At 38.7% G+C, this 26,023-nt stretch overlaps 1 protein-coding gene across 1 annotated transcript; it reads left to right on the top strand.

The window, feature by feature from the left end:
* Nucleotides 1-22,893: 22,893 nt before the first annotated feature.
* LOC127448147 (oligodendrocyte transcription factor 2-like) lies at nucleotides 22,894-25,315 on the top strand. Its single transcript, XM_051710467.1, has 2 exons — nucleotides 22,894-23,172; nucleotides 23,604-25,315. Exon 2 carries the CDS (start codon nucleotides 23,645-23,647, stop codon nucleotides 24,464-24,466), a length of 822 nt encoding a protein of 273 aa, XP_051566427.1. The 5' UTR covers nucleotides 22,894-23,172; nucleotides 23,604-23,644; the 3' UTR covers nucleotides 24,467-25,315.
* The last annotated feature ends 708 nt before the right edge of the window (nucleotides 25,316-26,023 follow it).

Genomic DNA, 26,023 nt, shown 5'->3' with positions numbered 1-26,023 from the left:
ATTGTGATGGGGGACTTTAACAGCGCCAACCTAAAACGCACAGCACCAAACTTCCACCAACACATTACCTGCCCTACTAGAGACAACAGGACTCTAGATCATTGTTACACCCCATTTAAAGAAGGCTACAAAGCACAGTCTCTACCACCATATGGGAAATCGGACCATGTTGCCATCTTCCTCATACCTAAATACAAACAAAGGCTGAAACAAAAAGCTCCGGTTCAGAGGGAGGTCGCGTGTTGGATGGACCAATCAGTGGCCACTCTGCAAGATGCTCCAGATGACGTAGATTGGGACATGTTCCGGCACAGCTCTGGTGACATCAACATGTTTACGGAAGCAGTCGTGGGACTGATCAAGAAACTGGTAGATGATACAGTCTGCAAAACCACCATCAGGATGTTTCCCAACCAGAAGCCGTGGGTGGATAAATCCATCCACGACACTCTGTCATCCTGCACCGTTGCCTATAAAGCGGGGCTCATCACTGGGAACATGGACAATTACAAAATCGCGTCTTACAACACAAGCAGAGTGGTGAGGGAGGCAAAGTGTCGCTACGGGAAGAAATTGGAGTCACAGTTTCAACAGGGTGGCTCTAGAAGCCTGTGACAGGGACTGAGAACGATAACGGAGTGCAAACACCATACCCCAAAATCGTGTTTGCTTCTCTTGCAGACGAGCTGAACACTTTTTACGCTCGCTTCAAGGCTGCACTTTACTGCGCTAACGGTGCTGACAGCGCCAATAGTGATAACGTCTGCTTGTATGTGGAGAGCATTAACGCTGGAAACGCGTTCACCATCACAGAGTGCGACGTGAGAAAGGCTTTCCGGAGAGTGAACATCAGGAAGGCAGCAGGACCAGATGGAATCTCAGGTCGGGTCCCCAGAGCCTGTACTGACCAGCTAGCACCGGTGTTCACAGAGATATTCAACCTCTCCCTGGAACAGTCAGTAATTCCAACCTGCTTTTAAACAGTCCATCATTGTTCCTGTCCCGAAGAAACCCCAACCTTCCTGCCTTAATGTCTATCGTCCTGTAGCACTGACCTCAATTGTGATGAAGTGCTTTGAAAGAATGGTCAGAGACTTCATCACCTCCTCACTACCTGACAACCTGGATCCCTTAGAGTTCACTTACCATCCAAATCGCTCAACGGATGATGCCATCACACATCTCCTCCATACAGTCCTAGATTATCTGGACAAGAGGAAGGGAAACTATGTTAAAATGCTGTTTGTTAATTACAGTTCAGCTTTTAATACTATAATTCCCTCTAAACTCACCACCAAGTTGGAGGACCTAGGATTTAGCCCGTCTCTGCATCAGTGGATCCCCAACTTCCTGACTGACAGGCCACAAGCAGTAAGGGTGGGCAGACAAGTCTCACCTCCCCTCATCCTCAGCACTGGAGCCCCCCAGGGTTGTGTTTTAAGCCCCCTGCTGTACTCATTGTACACTTATGACTGTCTGGCCACTTCCAACTCCACCACCATTGTCAAGTTTGCTGATGACTCTGTTGTGGTGGGCCTGATCTCTGATAACGACGAGAGGGCCTATCTGCAGGAGGTCAAAGGCCTGAATTGTGGCCACTTCCAATTCCACCACCATTGTCAAGTTTGCTGACAACTCTGTTGTGGTGGGCCTGATCTCTGATAACGATGAGAGGGGCTATCTGCAGCAAGACAAAGGAGCTGATAGTGGACTTCAGCACAAAGCAGGTGAGGAACTACCACCCCATTATGATCAATGGGGCCACAGTGGAGAGAGTGGACAGTTTCAGTTATCTTGGCATACATATCTCACACGATCTGTCATGGACCTGCCACATTAACACCATGGCGAAGAAGGCCCATCAGCGTCTTTACCACCTCAGGTGCTTAAAGGACTTTAAACTGCCCTCTATGGTGCTAAAAAACATTTACACCTGCACCATTGAGAGCTTCCTGACAGGAAACATCACAGCCTGGTTTGGAATCTGCACAAAACAAGATAAACTGGCTCTACAAAGAGTGTTGCGATCAGCTGAGCGCATCACCCACATCAAACTCCCTGACCTGCAGCCCAGCTACAGCAAACGATGCTGGACCAAAGCCAGGAGATCATGAAAGACCTCAGCCATCCTAATAATGGACTCTTCTCTTTGTTGCAGTCAGGGAAACGCTTCCGCTCCCTGATGGCCAAAACAGAGAGAATGAGAAGGAGCTTCTTTCCCCAGGCCATCCGTGTCCTGAACCAAGGACAACACCAGGACTAGGTTCACTATTCAACACCACACATTTGAAGCAATATTAAACTCTGCATTATCATATTATTATATATCATTATTATACATCTATAACATCAGCCTGTTGCAGGTCAACATTACTGCACAATTGCACTTTACCTTGCACAATGTAGATATTGCCAGTCAAACTGTTGCTGCTACCACCTCTACATCTGTCATTATGCACTATTTCATATTCATATGCATACTTTGTACATACAGTATACAGTACTTCTATTTTATTGTGTATTTTATTGTGTTGTAAATTGTGTTTTTTAATTGTTTTTTTACTTCTATTTCTACTCCTTATCTATCTATCTATCTATCTATCTATCTATCTATATATATATATACATATATATATATATATATATATATATATATATATATATATGTACCAAGAATTTCACTACGTCATACTGTGTATGGTTATGTATGTGACCAATAAAACTTGAAACATCGCAATAGGTGTATATCTTCTCCCTCGTGATGAATATTATCCATAACTAGCTAATTAAACATTAAACATGATTGTCACTAGAGTGTGAAATGCAACTATCCGCTGGTCAGTGACGGTGAAATGGGGGTGTTTTTGCCTGTCAGTCATTGATGCTCTATGGCAGTTTGGGCATACTAAGATGGCCGCTTGAACACTTCTGGTGACTTCACCTCCTGCAGGCAGTTTACCGTTGCATCAGCGATCCAGTTATATATATATATATATATATATATATATATATATATATATATGTATATATCAGTAGTTTAAACACAGAAATGTAAAGCTTATTATTTTATAAAAGCACTTGCATTAATTCTTCTGCTAAAACTTGTGTATTTGAGCTGTGAAGTTAAGTTGTCATTTTTACAGTCATTTTAGGGTTTGTTTGCATTACATTGTCATGGTAACGAAGTTGTAAAATTGGCTGTAACTTTACACAGATATGGTGAGTAAGCGATTTTATCACACTAAAATCATGTTTACATTCATATTGTTTATGTCTTGTGGCTATACTTTTGAAACAGCGAGTATTTTAACATTCAAAATTTGGCCCCCCATTCAATTTCATTGTAAGTGCCTCAGTGGAGCAAGATTTTGCCTTTTTTTTTTTAAAGAAAAGGAGGGACAAGTCCAAAATACATTTTTGTGGTAATCAATATTATGCCACAAATGCTGCTGATTGAGCTTAACTTGTATTGAACCCAGAATATTCCTTTAATGTTAGTAAATGCATTAGGTATCATGAACTAACAATGAACAATAATTTTAATGTTAATTTATAAAAATACAATTGTTCGTTGTTAGTTAATATTGCATTAACTGATATTAACGTATACAACTTTTCATTTTAAAAATATTAGTCTATTTTGAAAATTAACATAAACCAAGATGCTGTAAAAATATCGTTCCTTGTAAGTTGATGTTAACTAATGTAGGTAACTATTTTTGACAAACAGAACCTTATTGTAAAGTGTTACTGACTTATCCACCTTATTTTGCAACACGGAAGTAAGCAAGCGGCTGCATTTCCGGCAAATGTGACAAAGTTCCACTGTCATTGACCGCAATGTAAATATCTAGATGGATAATAATACCAGAATTTAGTGATATGGTCTTATAAACTGTCAAATAACCTCAAAATGTACTGCAGAATAATGTCGGATAATTTTCTGATGTCAGCATTTATAGTAAAAGAGTAAGTGCTGTTTGTTGTATTGAAGAGATGCAGTATTTTGATGTCTCCATGTAAACCTCCATTCATATTTATCTGCGAAACCTCCGATGATGCCTTTATTTAAGAATATATTTCATAAGCCATGCTGAATGATGATCTGAGTGTCTATTTACTATTCACCACTAAGAAAGAGAGAATAATGTGTTTATTATTTTGCCAAGATGAAACAAGATGCCGTTTTGGTGCAAAGAATGTTTTTCCCAGTGGATTTCTGCTCTCTTTCTCCTCCTCACTCCTGACTGTATAAAGTTTGTTGTAGCAGTGATAGACAGAGCTGAGCATCTTATTCATTCTGCTTGTGCAACTGTGTGTAATAAAACAATGGCAAAATGTGATAAATGTAAAACTATATGCACTTCAAACTAATGTTTATGAAAATAATAATAGCTCGAGATGGCTTATACCAGAAGAGGGCCACATTCAGATTTAATAATGGTGGCGCCCTAGTTACGCTGAAAAATAAGGTGAATAGAATAACTAATCAGTCTTTTGGGTAGTCTTTAGTTTTGATTACAGTTAAATGCCTTCCTTAGCAAAATGTACAGTATTGCATTAGCAAAGTATATTTTAATAATGTATTATTATTATTATTACGACTACTAAAACTGCATATTTGACTGTTTTCAAAGTGCTATTTATCTTTCTGTAAAATGTATTTAATGAAATGTTACTTTATCAGGTGTCTGTTGTTCTGTGCATCTCTCCATTTCATAGTGAGGTGAAGTATTTAGCCAATCGCACTTTACTCTGGAACTGAAAAAGAGCAGAGCAGGTCGCCCAGTGTGGTGCCTCTCATCTTTTGTGTGCTTGTTTCCCTGTGCCAGCTTTCTGCTGTCACATTAGCACACGTCAAATGCACGAGCTCACATGCAAATGCACTCTTGGACTTTTAGCTTCCTAGCCTGCTCAGAGGCTTCCTTTGCAAACAGGAAGTACTTTTTGGACTTTCAAACAGATTTGGTAAGTGGCTCAATGTTTGACTTTCCTTTCCAAGTATCTCTCTGGGATGTTTATCTAAATCCACATCACAGAACAAATAAATCTTTCATGCTTTATGTGTGTGCTATTTTGGAGCAATCATTCACGCCTACTGCAATGGGTAAGCGGGAGAGAATTTGGTGACGTAATCCTTTATTACTGTATATCATGAATTGTTGGTAGACCCCCATGACTGAATATTTCTCTCTGGCCAGAGGAATAGCAAGCCAGTGTGAAGTATCACATGTGATTTGTGTGTGTGTGTGTGTGTGGTCAACCTGTTTCAGGTCAGTGTTAATGGTCATCAATGGTTGAAGTGGACTGCTCTCCATCTGGTGGGGACTTGGCCTCTGTGGGTCAGGGCTAAAGACTGTCTGTAAGTATTGAGCTTGTCTTCAAAAGTTTAGTTTGTGTGTAGCTGAAAAAGTGTGTGTGTGTGTGTGTATCCTGTGCAAAGTCTTGGGGCCTCTTCAGTTTACAGTGTGTTTAATGGCAAATTTAGCCTGAGCCTGTACTGAATGCTCCAATCACACACAACAATACCTGTCAAACCATTTGACCATTCACAAAAAAACACTGCAGTTCTCCCTCTCTCTTTCTTTCTGGCAGGTAGATCTTTAGTCTTGCAGCTGCAGTTTTTCAATTGAATTAAAGCAGGCACTTGAGCAACTATGTGTGCACCAAGAAAAAATTTGAAAAGCCTATTAATCCTGTCCATAGAGTTTCCATGATCATTGCAGAAGCATTGGCCAATTACGTCCAGCTGAGTGATAGATGAATCAGTGATCAGATTAATTCTGGCCGTTAAAGGCCTTGCTTGGCACGCAGCCCTTCTGCTTGCTATATGCTAACAGTAACTTAAAATTAAAATTGGTCTTTTCTTACTTCTGATAACCCCATAAAAAACTTCTGTTGAGATCTTTTCCATGTCATTTCAATTCCATTCTTTACATTTAGGTTTAAATGTAAAGTTTTAATACTTCGCCACAGCATTAGTGGACAAGTGAATGCACAATTCCAACACTTTCATTATGGCATTATGACTGTAATTCATAAAAGAACTATAGAAATATTTTATGATATATAAAAAAATTGGTTAATCACAACATTTCTTTATCTCTCTCTCTCTCTCTCTCTCTCTCTCTCTCTCTCTCTCTCTCTCTCTCTGTCACTGCAGCACAATGTAGAAGCATTAGTATGCTAATGAGGTGTGGGGCGACAGGTGGCCATGCTAGACAGCTCAATTAAGCAGCTCGTTAAAGGCCAAGCTAACGAAGCGGCCTGCACTGCAAGTCTCAACAAACAATGTGACTGTGCAGGCTACAAATTGGTGAGTGCTAGTTCTGTGTGTGCGTGTGTGTATGAGCGAGAGGCAGAGAGATGGAGATCGAGACTGTTTTAGTGTATGTGTGATTAAATGTGTAAGCAGGGACAGTGAGTGGAGGGAGAGACTGATTCCGTTTGTGTGGTGTGTGTGTGTGTGTATAGGGAAAATGTGTAGCAGTTCTGAAGGCTGTGTGATGGACATGACCAATAATGACTAATAAGAGGGACTGTTGCTTTTGCCCTCATGAAATTGAAAGGAAGCTAAAAAAAAAAAAAAAAAAAAGAAATCACTTAAATCCAGACCTTCCCAATTTGCAATAATTGTCCTATGAAAGCCTTTGCACCCCTACACTTTTTAAAAATACATTTACTAAAGATATTTACTGATAAAGTTTTTCAATACTGATATCAAAAGCTGCTAATTATTATGTCCATTAACCATTATGACCTACAGTATTTAAAAAAAGAAAGAAAAAAAACAATAAAACTCCTGAGAGTCCCAACTAAAATTTTACATGCTTTAAATAAAGTCAGGCATCAAAACATTATAATTTTCAATAGGAAATTTTTTTTATTATTTAAAATCATTATTAAAAACGGTCAAAGAAGAAAAATGTATTGTTTGAATAGGACAAAAAAAAAAAAAAAAAGCCCTGACATTAACTTCTTCTATTAATGGCCTATTTAGGCTGATGCCCATAACTAGGGGAAAAAACATTAACAGAGGATGATGCAGATATGGTATCCAATATATTGTGCATCTCTAACATTTACATGCAAGTAATTTGAGGATACTTTTATTAAGTTAGATTGTGTTTTTGATGATGATTACCCACAACAGGAGGCAAAGGATACAAATCAAATGTACTTAGACTCATGTTCTATTTGCTTATGTAAGATTAAAACACAATATAAGGACTAAGAGTTTTAGGTTATGTTGGTAGGGTCAAGTCATGTTAGTAAAATAATAACAACAATTCCCTTGTCCTGGGATTAAATGCTTGTTAATCATGAGGTCAGATTAATTTAACTGAAGCCTTAAATTCTTGCATATGACATGATGAAATAAACATCTTTTTGTCAGTTCACCCAGCAAAATAACTGGGGCTGGGAACATATGAGAAGTTTTGGGGACAATATTAGGAGCTGCCACAATTTCTTGCAGGCGAGCATTGTTTATTGTGCCCAGATGAAGTTGTAGCACAGACATTTTAATCAGTTTGTAACACTTAGCATTTGAGCCTTATTATCCGGGGGTGTATTCGTTGGTGCGTGAAACAGCAGCGTTTGGGTTCATAACCCGCCCTCCTGTCTGAGTCTCACTGGCATAAAGGGATCATGAGCTCTAATGGTTCGTGGATCTGTCCAGCAAACGAGGTTAGGTATGGAGGAAGACAAAAACACAGGGGCTAAACAGAGCCACCCAATTCGCCATCAAGCTGCTGCAAAGCTGGCCGACTCATGAATATGTTAATCTGCATTTGCCCAAATAAGTATGGAGAGAGAGAGAGAGAGAGAGAGAGAGAGAGAAACAACAGCACTCATTAATTAATAAGGACAATGTGTCTTTAATGACAGTGTTGACACTGTTGGCGTACAAGTGATTGGGGCCTGAGAAAAGAGAGGTCGTCGGAAGGAGAGAAAGTGAGACAGTGATGGGCGTTACTGTCAAAGAGAGAGATTTTTTTCTGTCCTGTGGAGGGCAGAAAAGGTGATCAAGGATGGACGTGTGATTATAGCACAGACAGAATTGAGCCAGGGGAAGAGACAAACAGCAAGCCAGCCAAGTAAACAGTGCAGAGGTCAGGAAAGTGAACTCTGTATAAACGCTATATTTGAAAGAGCAAAGAGAATAGTTACATAGAGCAATGAGTCATTTTGAGAGATCAGCATCAGCCGATAAGCATACCTGATTAAAGACTCACTTAAAATTGTAGTTAGTATGTAATTATACTTTAGGAGTGTTCAGTTATAAAGAAACTCCTGCTAAAATATTTCCTTGTATATTTAAGAAGCTTTCAGTGTAGAAGTTTTAGAAGCATTCAGAGAAGTTTTAGAAGCTTTTAGTTTCATTTAGTGTAGCTATGTACGAAGCACTGCCAACACAGGGATCATTCCCAAACCAAGCAACTTCCTATGAGTCACTGTGAATTCACATATCAGAGTTCACAATATTCTTTGCCACCGGAAGTCCATCAGGTGAAATTCCAAATCACACAAATTTCCATTGAGATGACTATATTTCGCTTGCAGAATTTTGCCATGCATAGGTAAGTGTGACTGAGCCTTAACAGAAGCTTCAGTTACCCCTAGTGTCGTTCCCAAAATCTTTGGACAAATACGTATAAAGAAAGAAAAAATCTTGCACACTGCCGAAATATGGCTGACAAAGGTAACGCCGAATCACACGAAACAACACTTGTTGTTCAAAATCTAATTAACATGTTACATTTTTACATTTTCAAAGTAATAAACAGGTATTTATGTTTGTTAAAAATTGTTTTGTTTTTTTTGTTTTTGTTTTTTGTATGTGCCATTTGCCGTAATTAAATTGTATTGTGTACTGATTTGCGTTATATCGGCCATCTGCCCTAACTGCTCTCTAGATACCAGGATTGGTAAAGTATTGGCCATTTAAAAAACTTTATATCAGTTGACCAGTATAACCAGAGGATTTGGATGTCATTATTTTCAGTGTCATTGATAAAGTTGTAAAATATAAATTTGACTGACATTATTTAAGAATGTGGTAAGTATCTTTGCCATAAAGCTGTCTTGATCTTTAAGCTGTCTTGATAAATCTGATATAGAGGATTCAAAAAACATAGAAGGCAAATACATCTGACATAGAAGTGAATTAATATTAGACAAGATGCAACTCAGTTCTGTTTGGAAAACATTACCAGCAGCACTTCAGCATTTTTTGTGCAAAGTTGTCAGGCCGTACAGTTCTGTGATTCACAAGAGCAAAAAATAGACTTTCATTCAAACAGAACGTCTCCTTTTCTGAAGTTTTGCATTGTTGATGCAACATATTTAGGCATTTGAAATCGAGGCGTGAAAGAAAGACAATGGAGCAGTGCCACACACACGGAGATCAGAGTAACTTTATGAAGAAATCTCTCTCTCTCTCGCTATCACTTTAACCCCTCCCTCAATCCCTCCCTCTGTGTTATGACATAGTAATCTGTGTCTCGAACTGCTGCTCTGAATAGGCATATGAAAGGCTGTTTTCTGCTTACATGAACCTATTTGAGGTGGATCAACCATATGCCCATGGACATGCACACTCAGTAACAAAGGCGAACACCAACAGGTCCTCTCTGACACAAAGCGCCATGGGACTGAGGGAGGCAGGCACAGAGGGGGACGAGGGGTGCATCTTAACCTGAGACACGCACACAAATATTCTCACACACACCCCACTGCATGCCACCCACACAGCGATATGGAGATGCGACACTGATACAAACTCAGCCTGGGGAGTTTGGGAATATGATGGTTTTTGAAGATTGCTTTGTTGTTGTGTTCTTGTAGCATCTTAGTTTGTGTGGGTGTGGTCATTGTGTAATGTTTATAATGCAAAAACACATTGTGTTCGGCAGAATTACTTTCTATTCATCTTTTTTCCATTTAATGAAAGTGAATGGTAACTAGGCTAACATTCTGCCTAACATCTCTTTTGTTCTGTGGCATAAAGAAAGTCATACAGTTCGGAACAACATGAGTAAATGATGATACAATTTTTATTTTTGGGTAAACTATACCTTTAACTAATAAATGTACTATGGTTACTATGGATAGAAGAGGGAGGGAGAAAGAGAGATATTCACAAGTACTTTTTTGGAGGGGGCCAATCTGTTGCAGCTCTGGATGAAGTCTTGTGATGGAGAGACAGTATGTTAAGCGACATATGTGACACAGAGGGACAAAAGGATTATGGTCCTCTTTTCGTTATCCGTGCCTTTGGACAGTGGGATTATCATCCGGGGAATGAAGATCTCAGGCCGCTAAGCTTCAGTGCAGCCTTCTCGCTCGTTTCTTGTGTGGGGTGGAAAAGCAGGGGTGAAGGGGGTCCCCTGGAGAGTGGGCCACTATCAGGATTTACATATTCATTAGAGATCAGAGCAATGTTCTCTTTCTTTTGCTTTTCTCCCTTCCATTTCACTCCATCTCACTTACACTTGCTCAAGCATCCTGGGATGTGTCATTTACTGTGCCCCTGAATTAGACATGTCTCTGATTTCATTTCATTTCTGGTAAACACTGACAAATATCTTCAGTTTCTTTTTCTTTCAAAGCACAAATAAACGAATCATTCCTCTCAAACGTGAATTTCAAAAAGAGCAAATCAAAGAGTGTTGAGAGAGAGAGAGAGAGAGAGAGAGAGACTGCAACAGAGGAAGTACTGTCATGAGGGCCAAGTGAAGTTCATGTGAGGTGAATGGGTGAGACAATGTCAATGAAGGGACAACAGGGACAGAGATCACAAGAGACATGTCTAATGCACACAGAGAGATGGAAAGTAATGGAGACAAAGGATGTACAGACTGCGTAAGTGAGGGAGAGAGATAGCAATGTCTGCTGTTCAACTCATCATCATCTTAATTGATGAGGTCATCCCAGGGACTACCCCAAGACAAGTATGTCCCCTCGAGGTCGTCACCAGGTCACCCAAAAGTCAAAGTGCATCAGCACGGGCATCGGCGAGAGATGTAGTATGTAACTTTCTTTCATAGTTCTAGCAACTAATAATGTATACTACATTTTGATACTTCAGATTGACTTAATTCAAGTAAATTAATTCAAATTAACGAAAAAGCATCTGATGTGCACTTTTTTTTAACTTACTACAAGGTGTTCAAATCAGATGTTTTCCAAACACAGATTGTATAATGTATGAAGTCAAGTTTCAATAGCAATGATTATTTATCTCTCTCATTCTCTAAGTTTTATAATTGTACATTCGCATTTCCATGGCACTTACAGCTTAGCTGCATGCAAAGAAAATAGTGCAAAATAATAAATGTGCAAAATATTGTACATAAATTAAGGAAACTAACAGGCAAAATATACCAAATAAATAAACAACATTCAGAGATAAAATAGATAAATATATAAAAAAAGAATTGCTCTCGTACACATATACATTTATACAAAGATGTTTTTATGTTTTGAAACTGAATGTGCATCTTTGATATGCTGTCAATCAAATGTTCTTTACTGGAATTGGTAGAGTGTAGGTGTCAAAGTAACCTTTGCAACACAGTGAGAGGCACACAAACACAAACAGACTCGCTCTGCGACAGAACACTCTGTAATTGCTGCCTATTAAAGTCTTCGATTCTCTCTCACACCTCATTACATGCCTAAATGCACACTGCCCCCTCATTACAGTTTGCTTGCTAAACACACACCCATATACAATTCCCTCATTCCCACTTGTCAGTTAAACACTCAACCTGGCAATTGTGACCACTGAGAGTTGGGTGTTAACTCGCCGATGACAGTGTGTGAGGTGTTGCTCTGTAACCCCATACCAATACTTGGTCGAAAACAGTTATGTTTGCTGACCTTATGTGTCAGTGTGTGTTGTGGGAAGTCTCTAACGGGAGGCATTTGTTTGGGTGGGATGTCTCTATTGCTGTATTAGGGCTGACTTTGAATAACCTATGGAGAAAATGGGCTCTAGCAGAGAACACAATTGGAGGTGGCATCATGAGCTGCATGCCACCTTATATGCTGTTAGACACCTGAGAGACTTTTCTGATATCCGGGGTATGGAAAAAGCGGGTGACATTAATGGAGTAGTTCACCCAAAAAGGACAATTCTTTCATCATTTACTCATCATTTGCTCTTGTCGTTCCAAACTCATATTTGTGCTTAACTGGGCAAACTTTTTTCTTTCTTTGGTTTGGCTGAGTGAATCTCTGTTTAAATGGGTTCATTTCATCAACTTCTCCCAACCACACAGTCTCTCTCTTTCTTTTGGCAGCTTGTGTTGTAATTTTCTGTTCAGTGTCCGGAAGCTTTTTACAGTTGTCTGTGTCTTCTGCCATCCCTCCATATTTCCATTCTCTGCTTCTGTTATTCTCTACAGTGGCGTTATGCGGGGCCTTCAGCAATGGGGGGTTTGTTTATCATAAATTGGTGCAATTCGCAAGAGCATAATGCTTTTCTCACTCTGTCTCTTTCTCAAGGTGAAAAGTAAATGAATGTGCCAAAAAGAGCAGATGGGTTGGTGAAAGAGGAAAATAAGAAGGAAATGGAAAGTTGCTACAAAATTATGACCTGAGAGGTATGTAATTTTGGATGTAGCAGGGTTTGTCATATCCTTCTTTGTGTAAAGTTTATGGAAAAGTTTGTTCAGGAAACAATGAAGATGGCGAATTGTGTTGGGTTAGGGTTAATAAGTGAGTAGTCATTTTAGCAGACACTTTAATCTAACTTAATTTACAGTACACTCATAAGTAATGATTATTAACTTAATATTATGAACAATCCCCTTAGAATCACCTGTGGTCACCATTAGTAATGGATTTTTTTTTTTTTTTGGAAGGAAGGAAAATAAAATAAATGGTTATTAGTGATGTCTAACTTGATTAAAATGTAATTTATTGTTAATTTTTATATTTATTAATGGATTTAAAAGACAGAAAGTCAAAAAGACCATACAGGGAAAGCATTCATTTTAACATATCATGCTCAGGTTTCTGAGTTTGTTTGAAGCCAGATTTAAAAAATAAACAAAGTCAGAAAGTTGCTAGTTGACTATACCAAGAAGCAAAGCTGCAAAATTTAGCAAATACTAACACAGGAACAGCCTGTGTTTTTAATACTGTTTTGATGAACAAACAGTATGTCTTAGTGTGTTGGTTGCTTGTGTTCCTGCTTGCAACAGTTTGTGCTTGCAGTTTGTGGATACTCTTCAAAGTACTTCAGATGACGAGGGACCCCCTCTTAAAAAACACAAGCCTGAACTCTTCAGTTTAAGAGCCCTGCTGTTTGTCTGTTTGTGTGTGTTTCAAACTCAGGAAACTGACAGTTGCCCATAAATTATTGGCCTTTATGTTAAAAGCATAGCTCATTTACATCAATTTGTAGAGGGCGGGGGAAAGTAGTGAGGGGTGTGTGACTTTAGGTATGTATATGTGTGTATGCATGTGTTAGTGCGTGTGTGGGATGGTGGTCATCTTAGGTGGTCAGCATAGCCATTCTATCACCCTAGTATCCTGTTGTATTCCTTCCCCTGCATAGACTTCATCTCCACATGCACACACACTGACCTACAAGCTCTATTAGTGAGGACCTCTAATAGACACACACAATGGTTTTCATACTAAGACACTGATATTTACTAACCCTTACCCCCACACATAACCCTCACAGAAACTTGTTGACATTAGTAGATTTGAAGCAAAACATAACTGAGCCTTTTTAATTGTACCCTGAGCCTTTTAAAGTGTAGAGCACTTTAAATGTCCTAATGTTCACACTAGTTACTTTTCGACATGTTTCCCTATATTTGTGAGGACATTTTCTATAAGGTATAGCCAGATCACACACACACACCATGTCCACCGAGCTCAGATGCCTCCCCGCTAATTAGCAGAAAGTCAGAGCCTCCCACTTCTGCAGGGCAGTAAATATTCCCACACCCTCTCTCACTGTCACAGACGTCCCTAGCACAGATACAAGGCCCTCGTTCCCACTCCATTCTTTCCTCTCTTTCTTTTCTGATTTTTATCACCTCCCCTTGTTTTGTTCCCACTTCTGCAGCTATCAATCATCCCATTGACCTATCGTGTTAGGGGAAACTCACAGACACGCCCCCCCCTTTTCCAGGGCCATCTCATCCCACACTCTCTCTCGTTCTTTCTCTCTATTTTCTAATACATATGGGCATATACACCGATCAGCCACAACATTAAAACCACCTGCCTAATATTGTGTAGGTCCCCCTCGTCCCACCAAAACAGCGCCAACCCGCATCTCATAATATCATTCTGAGTTGCTATTCTCACCACAGTTGTACAGAGCGGTTATCTGAGTTACCGTAGACTTTGTCAGTTTGAATCAGTCTGGATATTCTCTTTTGACCTCTCTCATCAACAAGGCATTTCCGTCCACAGAACTGCTGCTCACTGGATGCTTTTTGTTTTTGGCACAATTCTGAATAAATTCTAGAGACTGTTGTGTGTGAAAATCCCAGGAGATCAGCAGTTACAGAAATACTCACACCAGCCCATCTGGCACCAACTATCATCCATGCGATTATCTAATCAGCCAATCATGTGGCAGCATTGCAGTGCATAAAATCATTCAGATACGGGTCAGGAGCTTCAGTTAATGTTCACATCAACCATCAGAATGGGGAAAAATGTGATCTCAATGATTTGAACCATGGCATGATTGTTGGTGCCAGACGGCCTGGTTTGAGTATTTCTGTAACTGCTGATTTCCTGCCAAAAACAAAAAACATCCAGTGAGAGGCAGTTCTGTGGATGGAAATGCCTTGTTGATGAGAGAGGTCAACAGAGAATGGCCAGACTGGTTCGAACTGACAAAATCTACGGTAACTCAGATAACCATTCTGTACAATTGTTGTGAGAAGAATAGCGGGTTAGTGGGTTAGTGTTGTTTTGGTGGCACGAGGGCGACCTACACAATATTAGACAGGTGGTTTTAATGTTGTGGCTGATCGGTGTGTGTGTGTGTGTGTATATATATATATATATATATATATATATATATATATGGCCCATATTACAGACCCAATGTCCTACTCTAACATATACTTTCATACTTTATCGCTCTATCTTGCTCTCTGTGATTAGTGGTCAGGCTGGAGTTTTCGGCTGCGGCCGGACAGGGTCGTGGGGAGGTGTTAGGGAAATTGGGGAAGGGGGTATTACATTTAGGGAACACTCTGGGTGGTACGGTAGCCCCTGCAGAGAGCACAATGCCTTCTGTGTCCCCCTGTGACACACACCCTTGTTTTACAACAGGGGAGGAGACACCTTCAATGCCCCAATGATGTGAACCACCCTGAGCCTATTCACTGTGACAAACGGCCACTGCTGGCCCCTGCGATAAACACATGCACAGACAGGCCTTGAATATCACACGCATAAATACAGTTTTTTTTCCCCCCACATAGAGTATTAATTTGCTAAACTGTCCTGGAAAAAAAAATGCTACTACTTAACGCACAGTAGAAGATACATTGAGTAAATCACAACAGCTGTACTTTAGAGACACATAGCCACCTAGGTGACATTAATATGCACACACAAAAGCAAGACAGGGAAAATGAAAAGCTTTCCTCTATCTTTCTCTCTCTTTTTTTTTTCCCTCTGAAAGTACCTTCTTGGCTGGCTCTCAGTGGAGTTGAATTGGTGTGGCTTTAATTGAATCAACCAGCTCTTTTCTTGTGCCGCTCTTATAAGGCCAGAGCAGCCAAATGTCTTGATGACAATGTAATAACAAAAGAATTGAATGAGCAACGCTGTTAGCGGAGAGAGAAAATCCAACGGCATTCCTTTGCATCTGCAGTGATATACTGTACACAGTTGCGTGCACACACACACACCAACACATATATCACAACACTGATATTTATTTTAGCAGATACACTCAAAAAATGAGGTCATTACTCTTACTTACCAAAGTTTTTACATACAGTTTATTTTTCATTCATTCAGATTAAGTCAGTTCCACTGAGCCAACATAATTTAGTTAAATTAGGTCAAATCAATTTACTATAGTAGTTTTAACTAAACTTAAATATAATAATGTTTAATTTTCTTTTGTTGGTCCAATTAATTTATTTTATTAATCATTATGTATGCCATGTGAGCAATTTGATAACAACTGCTTATGAAGCTAAGCAAACGTAAAGGTCCATCTTCAATCTAATCACAAGTGCCAGTCTTCACCGCAATGGTAACCCCCAAAACTCATACCTAACAGACACTAAATATCAATATAACAGAACATTAAACATTAACAAATCTCCTCCTGTTCTCATCTTGCTCAAAAATGCATAAAATAATTTTAATTTCAACATCTGTTCACCCCATCCAGTCCCATGCAAAGCATGCTGGGAAATGGAAATCCCCTGCCCAGTTTCATCAATGCTACAAAAAATATTGATGTAGTTCCAACTAAAACTGATTAAGAAAATTTATTTTTTACTAATTTAATTGAATAGGATGCAATGAAATCACATTTTCTTGAACTGTTGCTTTAGTTAATTTAGTTTAAGTAAACAAAACAACCTGCAAAAGTCATTTTTTATGTGTACTTTTATCCAAAATGACTATATTCCATGTGTACAGTTTATATGTATGTCAACCCATGATCTTGTTGTTATTGCCATACTCTACCAATCACAGGAACTAATTTAAAGGAATATTCCGGGCTCAATGCAAAGTAAGCTCAATCGACAGCATTTGTGACATAATATTGAGTTTATTTAAAAATTGCGGTTAAAGATAGGCCCTTACAATGGAAGTGAATGGGGCCAGTCCATTAAAAAAGCAGAGGATGGAGATATGGAGGGATGGCAGAAGGCACAGACTACTTTATAAAGCTTCTGGACACTGAACACAAGAAAGAGAGAGACTGTATGGCTGGGAGAAGTCGACGAAATGAACCCATTTAAATTGAGATTCACTCAGCCAAACCAAACCATCTCAAGACATTTTTGTGTTTCAAAATTATAACCACAAGACGTATGAGATAAAATTGCTTACAGGGATTACCAGCATTGCATCGTCATGGCAACTAAATTGTGATATTGGATTTAAATTTAAACAGAAAAGGTAAGCGAATTTTACCACACTAAATTCATGTTAACACATGTAATGTTGGCATCTTGTGGCAATACTTCTTAAACAGCGTGTATTTTAAATGTTTGTGGACTGGGCCCATTCACTTCCAATGAAAGTGCCTTGAAAGGGACCAAGTGAAAATATTTTTTGTGGAAATCAGTATTATGCTACAAATGCTGTCAACTGAGCTTCATTTATATTGAATCCTGAATATTGGCAGGGTCAAGAAAAAACTGGAAAATATCAGAAAATATTTAAATTGTGATTTCCAGACTTGGAAAAAACATGGATATTTTTATAGTGTACATTTTTTTTTTAGTTATGCTCAGTTATGAAATTTGTTTTAACAGTCCTTATCCAGTAATTATAGCTGGAAAAGTCATATAAATTCAATGGTCAAAAGTTGTGGTAATTCTGTTCATGAAGGCCATTAAAAGTTTGGTTTGTTACTTTCTAATTATTCACCATATTTTTTTACTTGATTTCAAGTTACACAGCTTTATCCCCTCTTTCTTGGTAAAGTCTTGTGTGTGGTGTGTATGTGAGAGCAAGAGAAAAAAAGAAAGGTAGTTAGTTGATTCTAACTAAACTGTACTGAATAAGGCTCATTACATGTATTCATTACAGCAGTTCTTTATTCTTGTCTCCTCTTTCTTGCAGAACATACAGAAAGTGTCATCTGTCAACTCATGTTATCAATGAACTTTCAGTGTTATGCTGACGTAGGTGATCTCGACCTCTGGTTGCTGGGAGAGTGAAGGATGCAGAGGAAGGATGGAGAGATACATCCCTCCTAAAGAATTTGGGAAGAGACAATAGAAGGCACTTGGGGAACAGAAGGGTGACACAGAGGGCAGCTCTCACCCACAACAACTCTCATCCTTTGAAAACAAAACCCCAACCTGTTACTCCTTCAGCCTGTCTGTGGGAGGGGATGCTCGTAATAAAGCTGCCAGCCCCCTCGTTAGACATCATGAGGGTAAGTGCATGTGTGTATGTTTGAGTGAAGGACCAGAGAGCAACAGGAGTACAGGAATGCTCTCTTTCAAGTGACTTTTGAGAGAGAGAGAGAGAGAGAGCTCGTTATTGTCTCTTTTTTATATTCAGGTCTTTTTTTTTCTTTGTCCATCCTATTTTTGTGCCTTTTTCACTCTTAGTCTTATACTGTATAATAAAGTGGTCCAAAAAGTATTTCAGACACTTTAGCATCATTAGAGTATATCAAATGATCAAAGCATTTACTAAAAGTTAGCAAATCCACATATTCCCAGGCAAAGATTTCACAAAAGTAGTCTGAGCATTTATTTTTAACATTTACTATTTTGTCTCAGCAGTCCAATAAAATTCCTAAACACAATTAAATTAATCACACGCTGACTTAAATGGCATTTTGTACAATCCAATGATCCAGTCATAAAAAAATTAAAGTTATAATTTGCATCCTGAAATCATTTAATTTTCTCAGATCCGATGGATCTCAGCACACACACACACATGCAGTCACACACCCCTTTTTTATCTTTCCCTCTTGGAGGATCAGGGGAGCAGGTTGTGGTAACATTTGTAGCATTTGGCTGCAGCAAATCCCACAGCTTTCTCCTGAAAAGAAGCAGCCACCTTTAAAAGGGGGGCTCTCCTCCAGTGAAGGTCTTTCTCCTGCTCTCAGCCAGCGCACAGCGGTCTGTGTACCCCTCACCATCGCTTGCAAATCCCCCTTTATCCGCTGGCAGCCAGATGGGGTGGTAGGAATAATAGGCCAAGCCTGATGAGCACCATTCAATTTGTCCAGCCGTGTAAAGGAGCTTGTAAGCCGTTCCATTTGAGCAGGGTGTAATAGTAGCCAGGGGAGCAGAGGCTATGTTAAGACTTAATTACCTACTAATGGCTGTTGTAGGGACAAAAGACTTGTGTAGACTCCAACAACTTACACTCCTGTAATAGAGGAGAAAGGCAGGGAGAAGAAGGGAAAGGAAGGGGTAGGGGAAAACTGTTAACTGAAATGTCACCAGGAATTTGTGGTGTGAAATATGTGAAATATGTATTGTAACCACATCAGCACAACTCGTATTCTCTTTATTGGGTTAAAGCAAGATGTGCAAGAAAAAGGAGAGAAAATCTTTGACTTATTTAAATTTTATTTACTTTTGTGTTGCATTTGGGCTCAGAAACCTGAGAGAAAGGTTTTCTTATTTTTTCCCCTTCTTTTTTCTTTTCTTATTCTCTTTCTTTTTCAGTTGGAGGGAAGATTAGCAGGATTAAGACTGGCTCACATATGCTGCTCTTCACTAATGGCATTCAACACAACAGAAGCCCACCTGCCACCCAGACGGGGGAGAAAGAGAAAGGCAGAGGTGAAAGTTTTCCTCAGATGTTAAAGCATACCTACAAAGAATTAAAACTGTTCACAATTATTTTTGGGGGAAAAAAGCTGTCTAGTGAGAAAGGGAGAGACATAAAAACAGTGGGACTGTTAGAGGTGGGGATAAGGATCACTGAGGGTGCAGAAGCATTTGGGGGAAAGAGCAAAAGAGACATGCAACAGTACTGCACGATATATAAAACTGTGGTAAAGCTTTACTATAAGGTGCTATACTTTAGCATTAGTTCAAGAATAGTTCACCCAAAAATTATAATTCTCTCATCATTTACTCACCCTTACACTGTCTCAAACTTGTATGACTTTCTATCTGCTGCAGAACACAAACGAAGATATTCTAATGGAGATATGAGCTGTTTTTGTCCATACAGTGCAAGTCAATGGGGTCTTTCAAGCTCCAAAAAACTTTCAAGCTCCAAAAAGGATATAAAGGCAGCAAATTGGTAATCCATACAACATTTAATTAATGTCCTCTTAGGTGATACAATCAGTTTTGTGTGAGAAACAGACCAAAGTGGAATAAAGCTTCAAATTCTGATGAAAAAATTATCATTTTTGGATGTAGTATTCACCCAAAAAATGAAGATGCTGTTTTTTATGGCATTTATTCATCTAGTTTTATGTTAACAATTTAATAAATGTAAATTATGTTAACAAATTCTGAAAAGTAGTGTTCATTGCAAGTTCACAAATGTTAAAGTATCAATGTTAAATTATACAACCTTATTATAAAGTGTTACCACAATCATTCATCAATATGCCCCACAAACCTAATCAGAAAGTAGATATTTTTTTCTGTTTTACAAAAAGAACCTCTGTGTAAAATGGACAAAGTACATAAAGAGAGTTGAAAGGAGAAGCATATACTGGGAAATTAATGCACATACACTTAAAACAGGGATGAAACAAGAACCTACATATACAGAAAGTGAGTTGCTATTCCGTCTTAGGTTAACTCGCAAAAATGCTGAAACTGAACTCTAGCTGGATTCATTAACTTAGGTACGACTGCAGTTATAGTACTGACTAATTTAGCTCTTAGGGTTAACAGTTTTTACACAAATACACACCTCTGCCCACATCATTATTGGAAAGCCACACATCATTATCTCATAAAGGTAATGAGGAAAGAAGAGTCTGGCTTTGCCAACATGCAGAAATTAGCACTCAATCTTCCTCCACACAACCAACAATCTAACATTCATTCACCCAGAGGTGGCAAAAGCTCTTACAATATATCTAACCTTCCTCTCTCTCTCCATCTTTCTCTGAGGCAGGCCCTTGCTAAACAAATAGCTTTTAATTAAAAGATTGAGCGACATAAAATGTAGCCAGTTCTATATTTTTGTCATTTTATTTAATTCTCTGCACCTGAACTGTGAAGTTTGAATAAGCTGTGAAATGCATTCTGGAAACCCCTTTATTGCTTTAGCAAACATGTCAAAATCAAAGCTCTGTAAATTACTTTATACGTACAAAAAGGTAGCAACACTAATAACAAACAAACAGACAAGCAAGAAATATGCCAAAAAAATTAAACACTCTGTCCATTATTATGCATATTGCATGTAGGTAATTAAAATTGCAATAATAATTACATACTAACAATAACAAAATTGTATGTAATGAAATGTATATAAAAAAAATCTACAATTAAAAATAAAGAAATAAATAAAAGTATACTAATTCAGCGTGAAAGCCACAATATCAGCGAAATTCCTCTGGCCTGTTTTTATGCATTAAATCTTGTGTTTAAGCAATTATGTAAAAATTAGTGTATAGATCATTGGCTCAATTTGATCTAAATCAAGAGGTAATGACGTCAGTCATGCGTGCTCTTAATTAGACTTAGTAGGTTTCGTTCTCGGTGAACTACAGTCACCAAAGTTGTGATGAGGACAGACTAACCCCCCCAAACCCCCCCCCCCCCCCCCCCCTCTCTCTCTCTCTCTCTCTCTCTCTCTCTCTCTCTCTCTCTCTCTCTCTCTCTCTCTGTGTGTGTGTGTGTGTGTGTGTGTGTGTGCGCGCGCGCGCGCGTGTGAATTTGTGTGCATTCTTCCTCTGGTGACATTTCAGATAATTATATGCGCAAGGAATAAACTGCATCTCTGACAATAGGGCTCTTTCTGCTCCCTAGTTTCTAATCCAGACAGTCGCGGCATATATTACCATTTTGGTACACTTAACAAGTGAGATTACCAGAATTCATAATGAAGGAACTGAACTACAACTTCATTCCGACACCGCCAGTTTAAACCATCTCATTTGCATAAGCGTATTTAACGAGAGTAAACAAGCAAACAGACAGACGGGACCGTCCGCACAACAAAGCTCATAGATGCTTGAATGAAAATATGTTAAAGACCTTGATCTGGTGATGTCTTTCCTAACTCACTGATGCAGCTGTTAAATCTACACCTGTTAAGTCGAACAGAACAGTTATAACAGATCAAGCAGTAAATCTGAAGCGAGACTTTCTTTCTTTCTTCAGTCATATACAATAAGGATATTTCAAGCTATTTGTGCTTGTTCCAAATAATTTCCAAAGTATCAGTGAAACATAAATGACTCATACTTTAGGGGACTAAACTGATGCCAGCTACATGTTTATGCCACCCTCCTCCCTCCAAAACAAGGACTTCTGTTTGTCCATATTGGCCTAATTGAAATGTTTCAGATCATAACCGTTAAAAACCATTTTGCACGCCTCGTTTATTAACGTTTTAAATGCGTTTAACGGCTGAAATCAGTCAGCTGTCAGGCGCCCGCATGGGGGTCACCGGGTTAAAACAATATGAGTGCATTCAAAACCGCAAATCTGTGTCTTCAACTGACCGCGCTGAATCCTGCGGGAAATAAGCACACGAAAATCTTGCATTGGCATCCATCCCGCTCCTCAAATCACTGTAATATAAGACTAAAGAACAGATTAGTGTTGGATGCAGTTATTGAGCTGCAATTTGCCAAGCTGATTCATTATCATATCAAAATACCGCATTAAAAACAAAAAATAAATAAATAATAGAAAATAAGAATGACTAGCTATGGAGATCATTATGATCATATACAGTATAACCTAATTATAATTAAGCCTATAGGCTATATAAAAATAAATATAGGATAATTATAAAAAAAAATTTTTTGTAAATTTAATGTAAACAAAATTAATTCATTAAATAATCAGTGAGCTTGGGTGAAGAAATTAAGAGGCCGGTTAATTACGAAATTGCCAAAAAGTTTTCAGACTCTTTCATTTGTCAAAACATGCTATTTGTTGTTTTTGCCATCATTTGCGGGACCCATTCATCACTTAACTTTCATTGCAAAGTTTGTCCAACCTACTTACTGTAATCCAAACCAAACGATGGTCTGTGAGGATGCACAATATGCGAAGTGTGTTTAATACATTTAATGAAGCCTCAGTGTTTTTTGGGAACGACATCAGGTTTTAGGACCCCCACCCACTGGAGCTCATTGGTTCTTGACGGGCTGTCGGAAAAAGCGTTGACATTGTCCCGGTGACTTGCCCCCGGGTGGTGCAGGGGGAGGGATCCGCTATAAAATCCCCCTCGTCACTCTCGGGCGTGCCAAACACAGACAGTGCACGAGTGAACAGGAATAAGGAGTGAATTCTGCACCTGCTGCCGGTAAGTTTGAAAACATAAAAGCATAGAAAAATATGTAATCCTAATGCACTGACTTGAGAAAATGTTTTCGATTGCAACACTGTATAATTTATAAATATAAACCAACCCGCATAATAAATACTTAATTTCCTCCTTTCATGCATTCATTTGGAATAATGTGTTATTGATTAAGATTTAGGTATAGGTTGCTTTTGCCTTTACACTTGTAAACTGTAGTTATAAACTACATTTATAATCCTGTTTTTACTTAATTCGAAACTTTTGGAGTTGGTGATTTTATAAGGATCTCTACATTACTCTAAAATTGATGTATTAGGCTACATTTCATTCGACCGTATAACATTTAATATCCATATCAGCTTTTTTTGCATGGTGAAAGTGTTTCAAATGTGTTTTATTTATTTATTTTTGTATCTTTTACATTTTTAAAGGAATTTTGCATCTGTGAGAAATTGAGAGCTCATTGAACACCATGGACTCCGACACGAGCCGAATGTCCAGTAGACCTTCCTCTCCTGAAGGCGATGACCTCTTCCTGTCCGCCATGAAGAAATCCGTGGGTTTCTCTGGTGCCGTCTCTTCCACTCAGAGCGACTCTCCTCCGGAGTTAAGAGGCGCAGAACTGCGGAGCATCTCCAGCGGCGATGAGGATGCAATGGCTCTGAAGATGCTCAGCAAAAAGGACCGCAAACTTCTCTCGGAAAACGAACTACAGAGTATGCGCCTCAAGATCAACAGCCGCGAGAGGAAGCGCATGCACGACCTGAACATCGCCATGGACGGGCTCCGGGAGGTCATGCCCTATGCCCATGGGCCATCCGTGCGCAAACTCTCCAAAATAGCCACCCTGCTGCTTGCGCGCAACTACATCCTCATGCTTAGCAACTCACTAGAGGAGATGAAACGGCTCGTGAGCGAGATCTACGGCGGCGGGGGCGGGACTCATCACGCTGCTTTCCACCCTTCCAGTTGTGCCACCCTTACGCACGCGGCAGTTGCTCCTTTACCGGGCCACCCCTCTGCTGTCTCACATTCTTCTCATCCGGTTCATCATCCTCTCCTTCCGCCAGCAGTCTCCACTGCCGCTTCTCTCTCTGCTCCCGGTCTCTCAGCTGTCAGGCCGCATCACGGACTCCTCAAGGCACCATCAGCCGGTGCTGGGCCACTCGGCACCGGTTTTCAGCATTGGGGAGCAGGGATCCCATGCCCGTGCAGCATGTGTCAGGTGCCTCCACCTCACATGTCTGGTATGAGCACCGTCAGCATGCCACGATTGAGCAGTGACTCAAAATGAAGCACTGAATTCTAAAAGAGAGCTAATAAAAAAAAAAAAAAAAAAAAACACTTTGAAAGGAAACCACAGACTTGTACTGTTTCATCCCGTGTTTATCCATTTATGACTGAACAACTGAAAAAAAAAAAAAAAAAAAGAGAGAGAGAGAGAGAGAGAGAGAGAGATGTGAATGGGTCAAAGCCACTAACATAGGATTTTCTAACACATTAGAGGAATTAGGGTTAACTCTCCATGTGCATTTGAAGTTTATGAAAATTGTCATATTTTTTAGTCTTTCAAAACTTGGGACTTTACGAAGGTACAAGTGTAATGTGATATAAATAAGGGTATATAGCATACAACTTGGACAGTACTTTTACAAATTATGTCTAAATATATCTGGCCAAATCCTACTACAGATAAGAGGGCTAAATAATTTAATGGGCAATTGCTATTAAAGGAAATCTTACGTTTGAAAAGGTCCTGTAAATTTGGGAATACAATGTTTTACTGTGTAAATATGTAGATATAGTTTGTACAGTTTAAGAGATTTTATATTATCTTCCCAAGCTTATGTTTGGGATCAAAATTCATTTACCAAGAGCTGTCTGTAACAGGAATCAAAATGCACCTGTTCATTCCTGTACTCACACTCGTTCTCTCTTTCGCTCTCTCCTTTCAGTTTTCTGGCTTTGAAATTTCGTTATTTTGATTCTTTCTATACAAGCTTACCCGTCATCACCGATGCGAAGAATGATCAATTTTTATTTTTGATAAAGTGCAAAATGATATTTATTTACGTATTTTGATTGTATTTTCAAATTAATGTGCGGTGAATGTTTGAGTCCTAACTGTAAAATAAATGTTTAAACTGATACATGAATTTTTGTTTGTGCTTATTTCATTTACCAGAATATTTTCCCCAGACGACAGGAGATAGCAAAAAGTTAAAACAAACAAAAAATAAATAAATAAATAAATAAATAAATAAAAAATAAGGTGGCTTATGGAATTAATAAAATAAATAAATAAATAAACAATCTAAATCTGACATTAATTAAATCGAATAAGGCATCATTTTTCTTTTTATTTCCATTTGTGCCTTGAGTTTTCCTCTTTCATTTGATTGACCTTCAGACTAACGTGATCAAAAATAATAAAGTAAATAAAGTAGAAAACAAAAGGATAGGCTACAGCGCAGTTCGACAAAAAAAAAAAAATAAATAAAAAAAAAAACAATCTTAAAAGCGATATTAAAAAAGTAAAAAATATACGTAGCATAACTTTTCAAGTATACATTTTCAAAATAGTGATTGGCCATTGTCGGAAACAAATAGGCTAATAATTTATTGGCGAAAACAAACAGAAAGTGCTCAGTCCGATACCACTTATTTATTAGCAACACTGGAACAACCAAACAGGGAAAGAATGTTCAACAACTTTTCCCGAGCTTACACAGACCGTTAAGCTTAATTTAAAAAAAAAAAATAAATAAATAATAAAAAAAAATAAACACGATGACTAGTGCTTTATAAATTCAATAAAGTTTTTTTTCTTTTTTTTTTTTCTGTAGTTATG

The sequence above is a fragment of the Myxocyprinus asiaticus genome, chromosome 11, assembly GCF_019703515.2.
Source record: "Myxocyprinus asiaticus isolate MX2 ecotype Aquarium Trade chromosome 11, UBuf_Myxa_2, whole genome shotgun sequence".
NCBI lineage: Eukaryota > Metazoa > Chordata > Actinopteri > Cypriniformes > Catostomidae > Myxocyprinus > Myxocyprinus asiaticus.
This window is presented reverse-complemented; position numbering and strand designations above follow the sequence as displayed.

What these genes read in the sequence shown, in the direction of transcription:
- LOC127448147 (XM_051710467.1), top strand. Translation starts at nt 23,645, where the DNA reads ATGGACTCCGACACGAGCCGAATGTCCAGTAGACCTTCCTCTCCTGAA.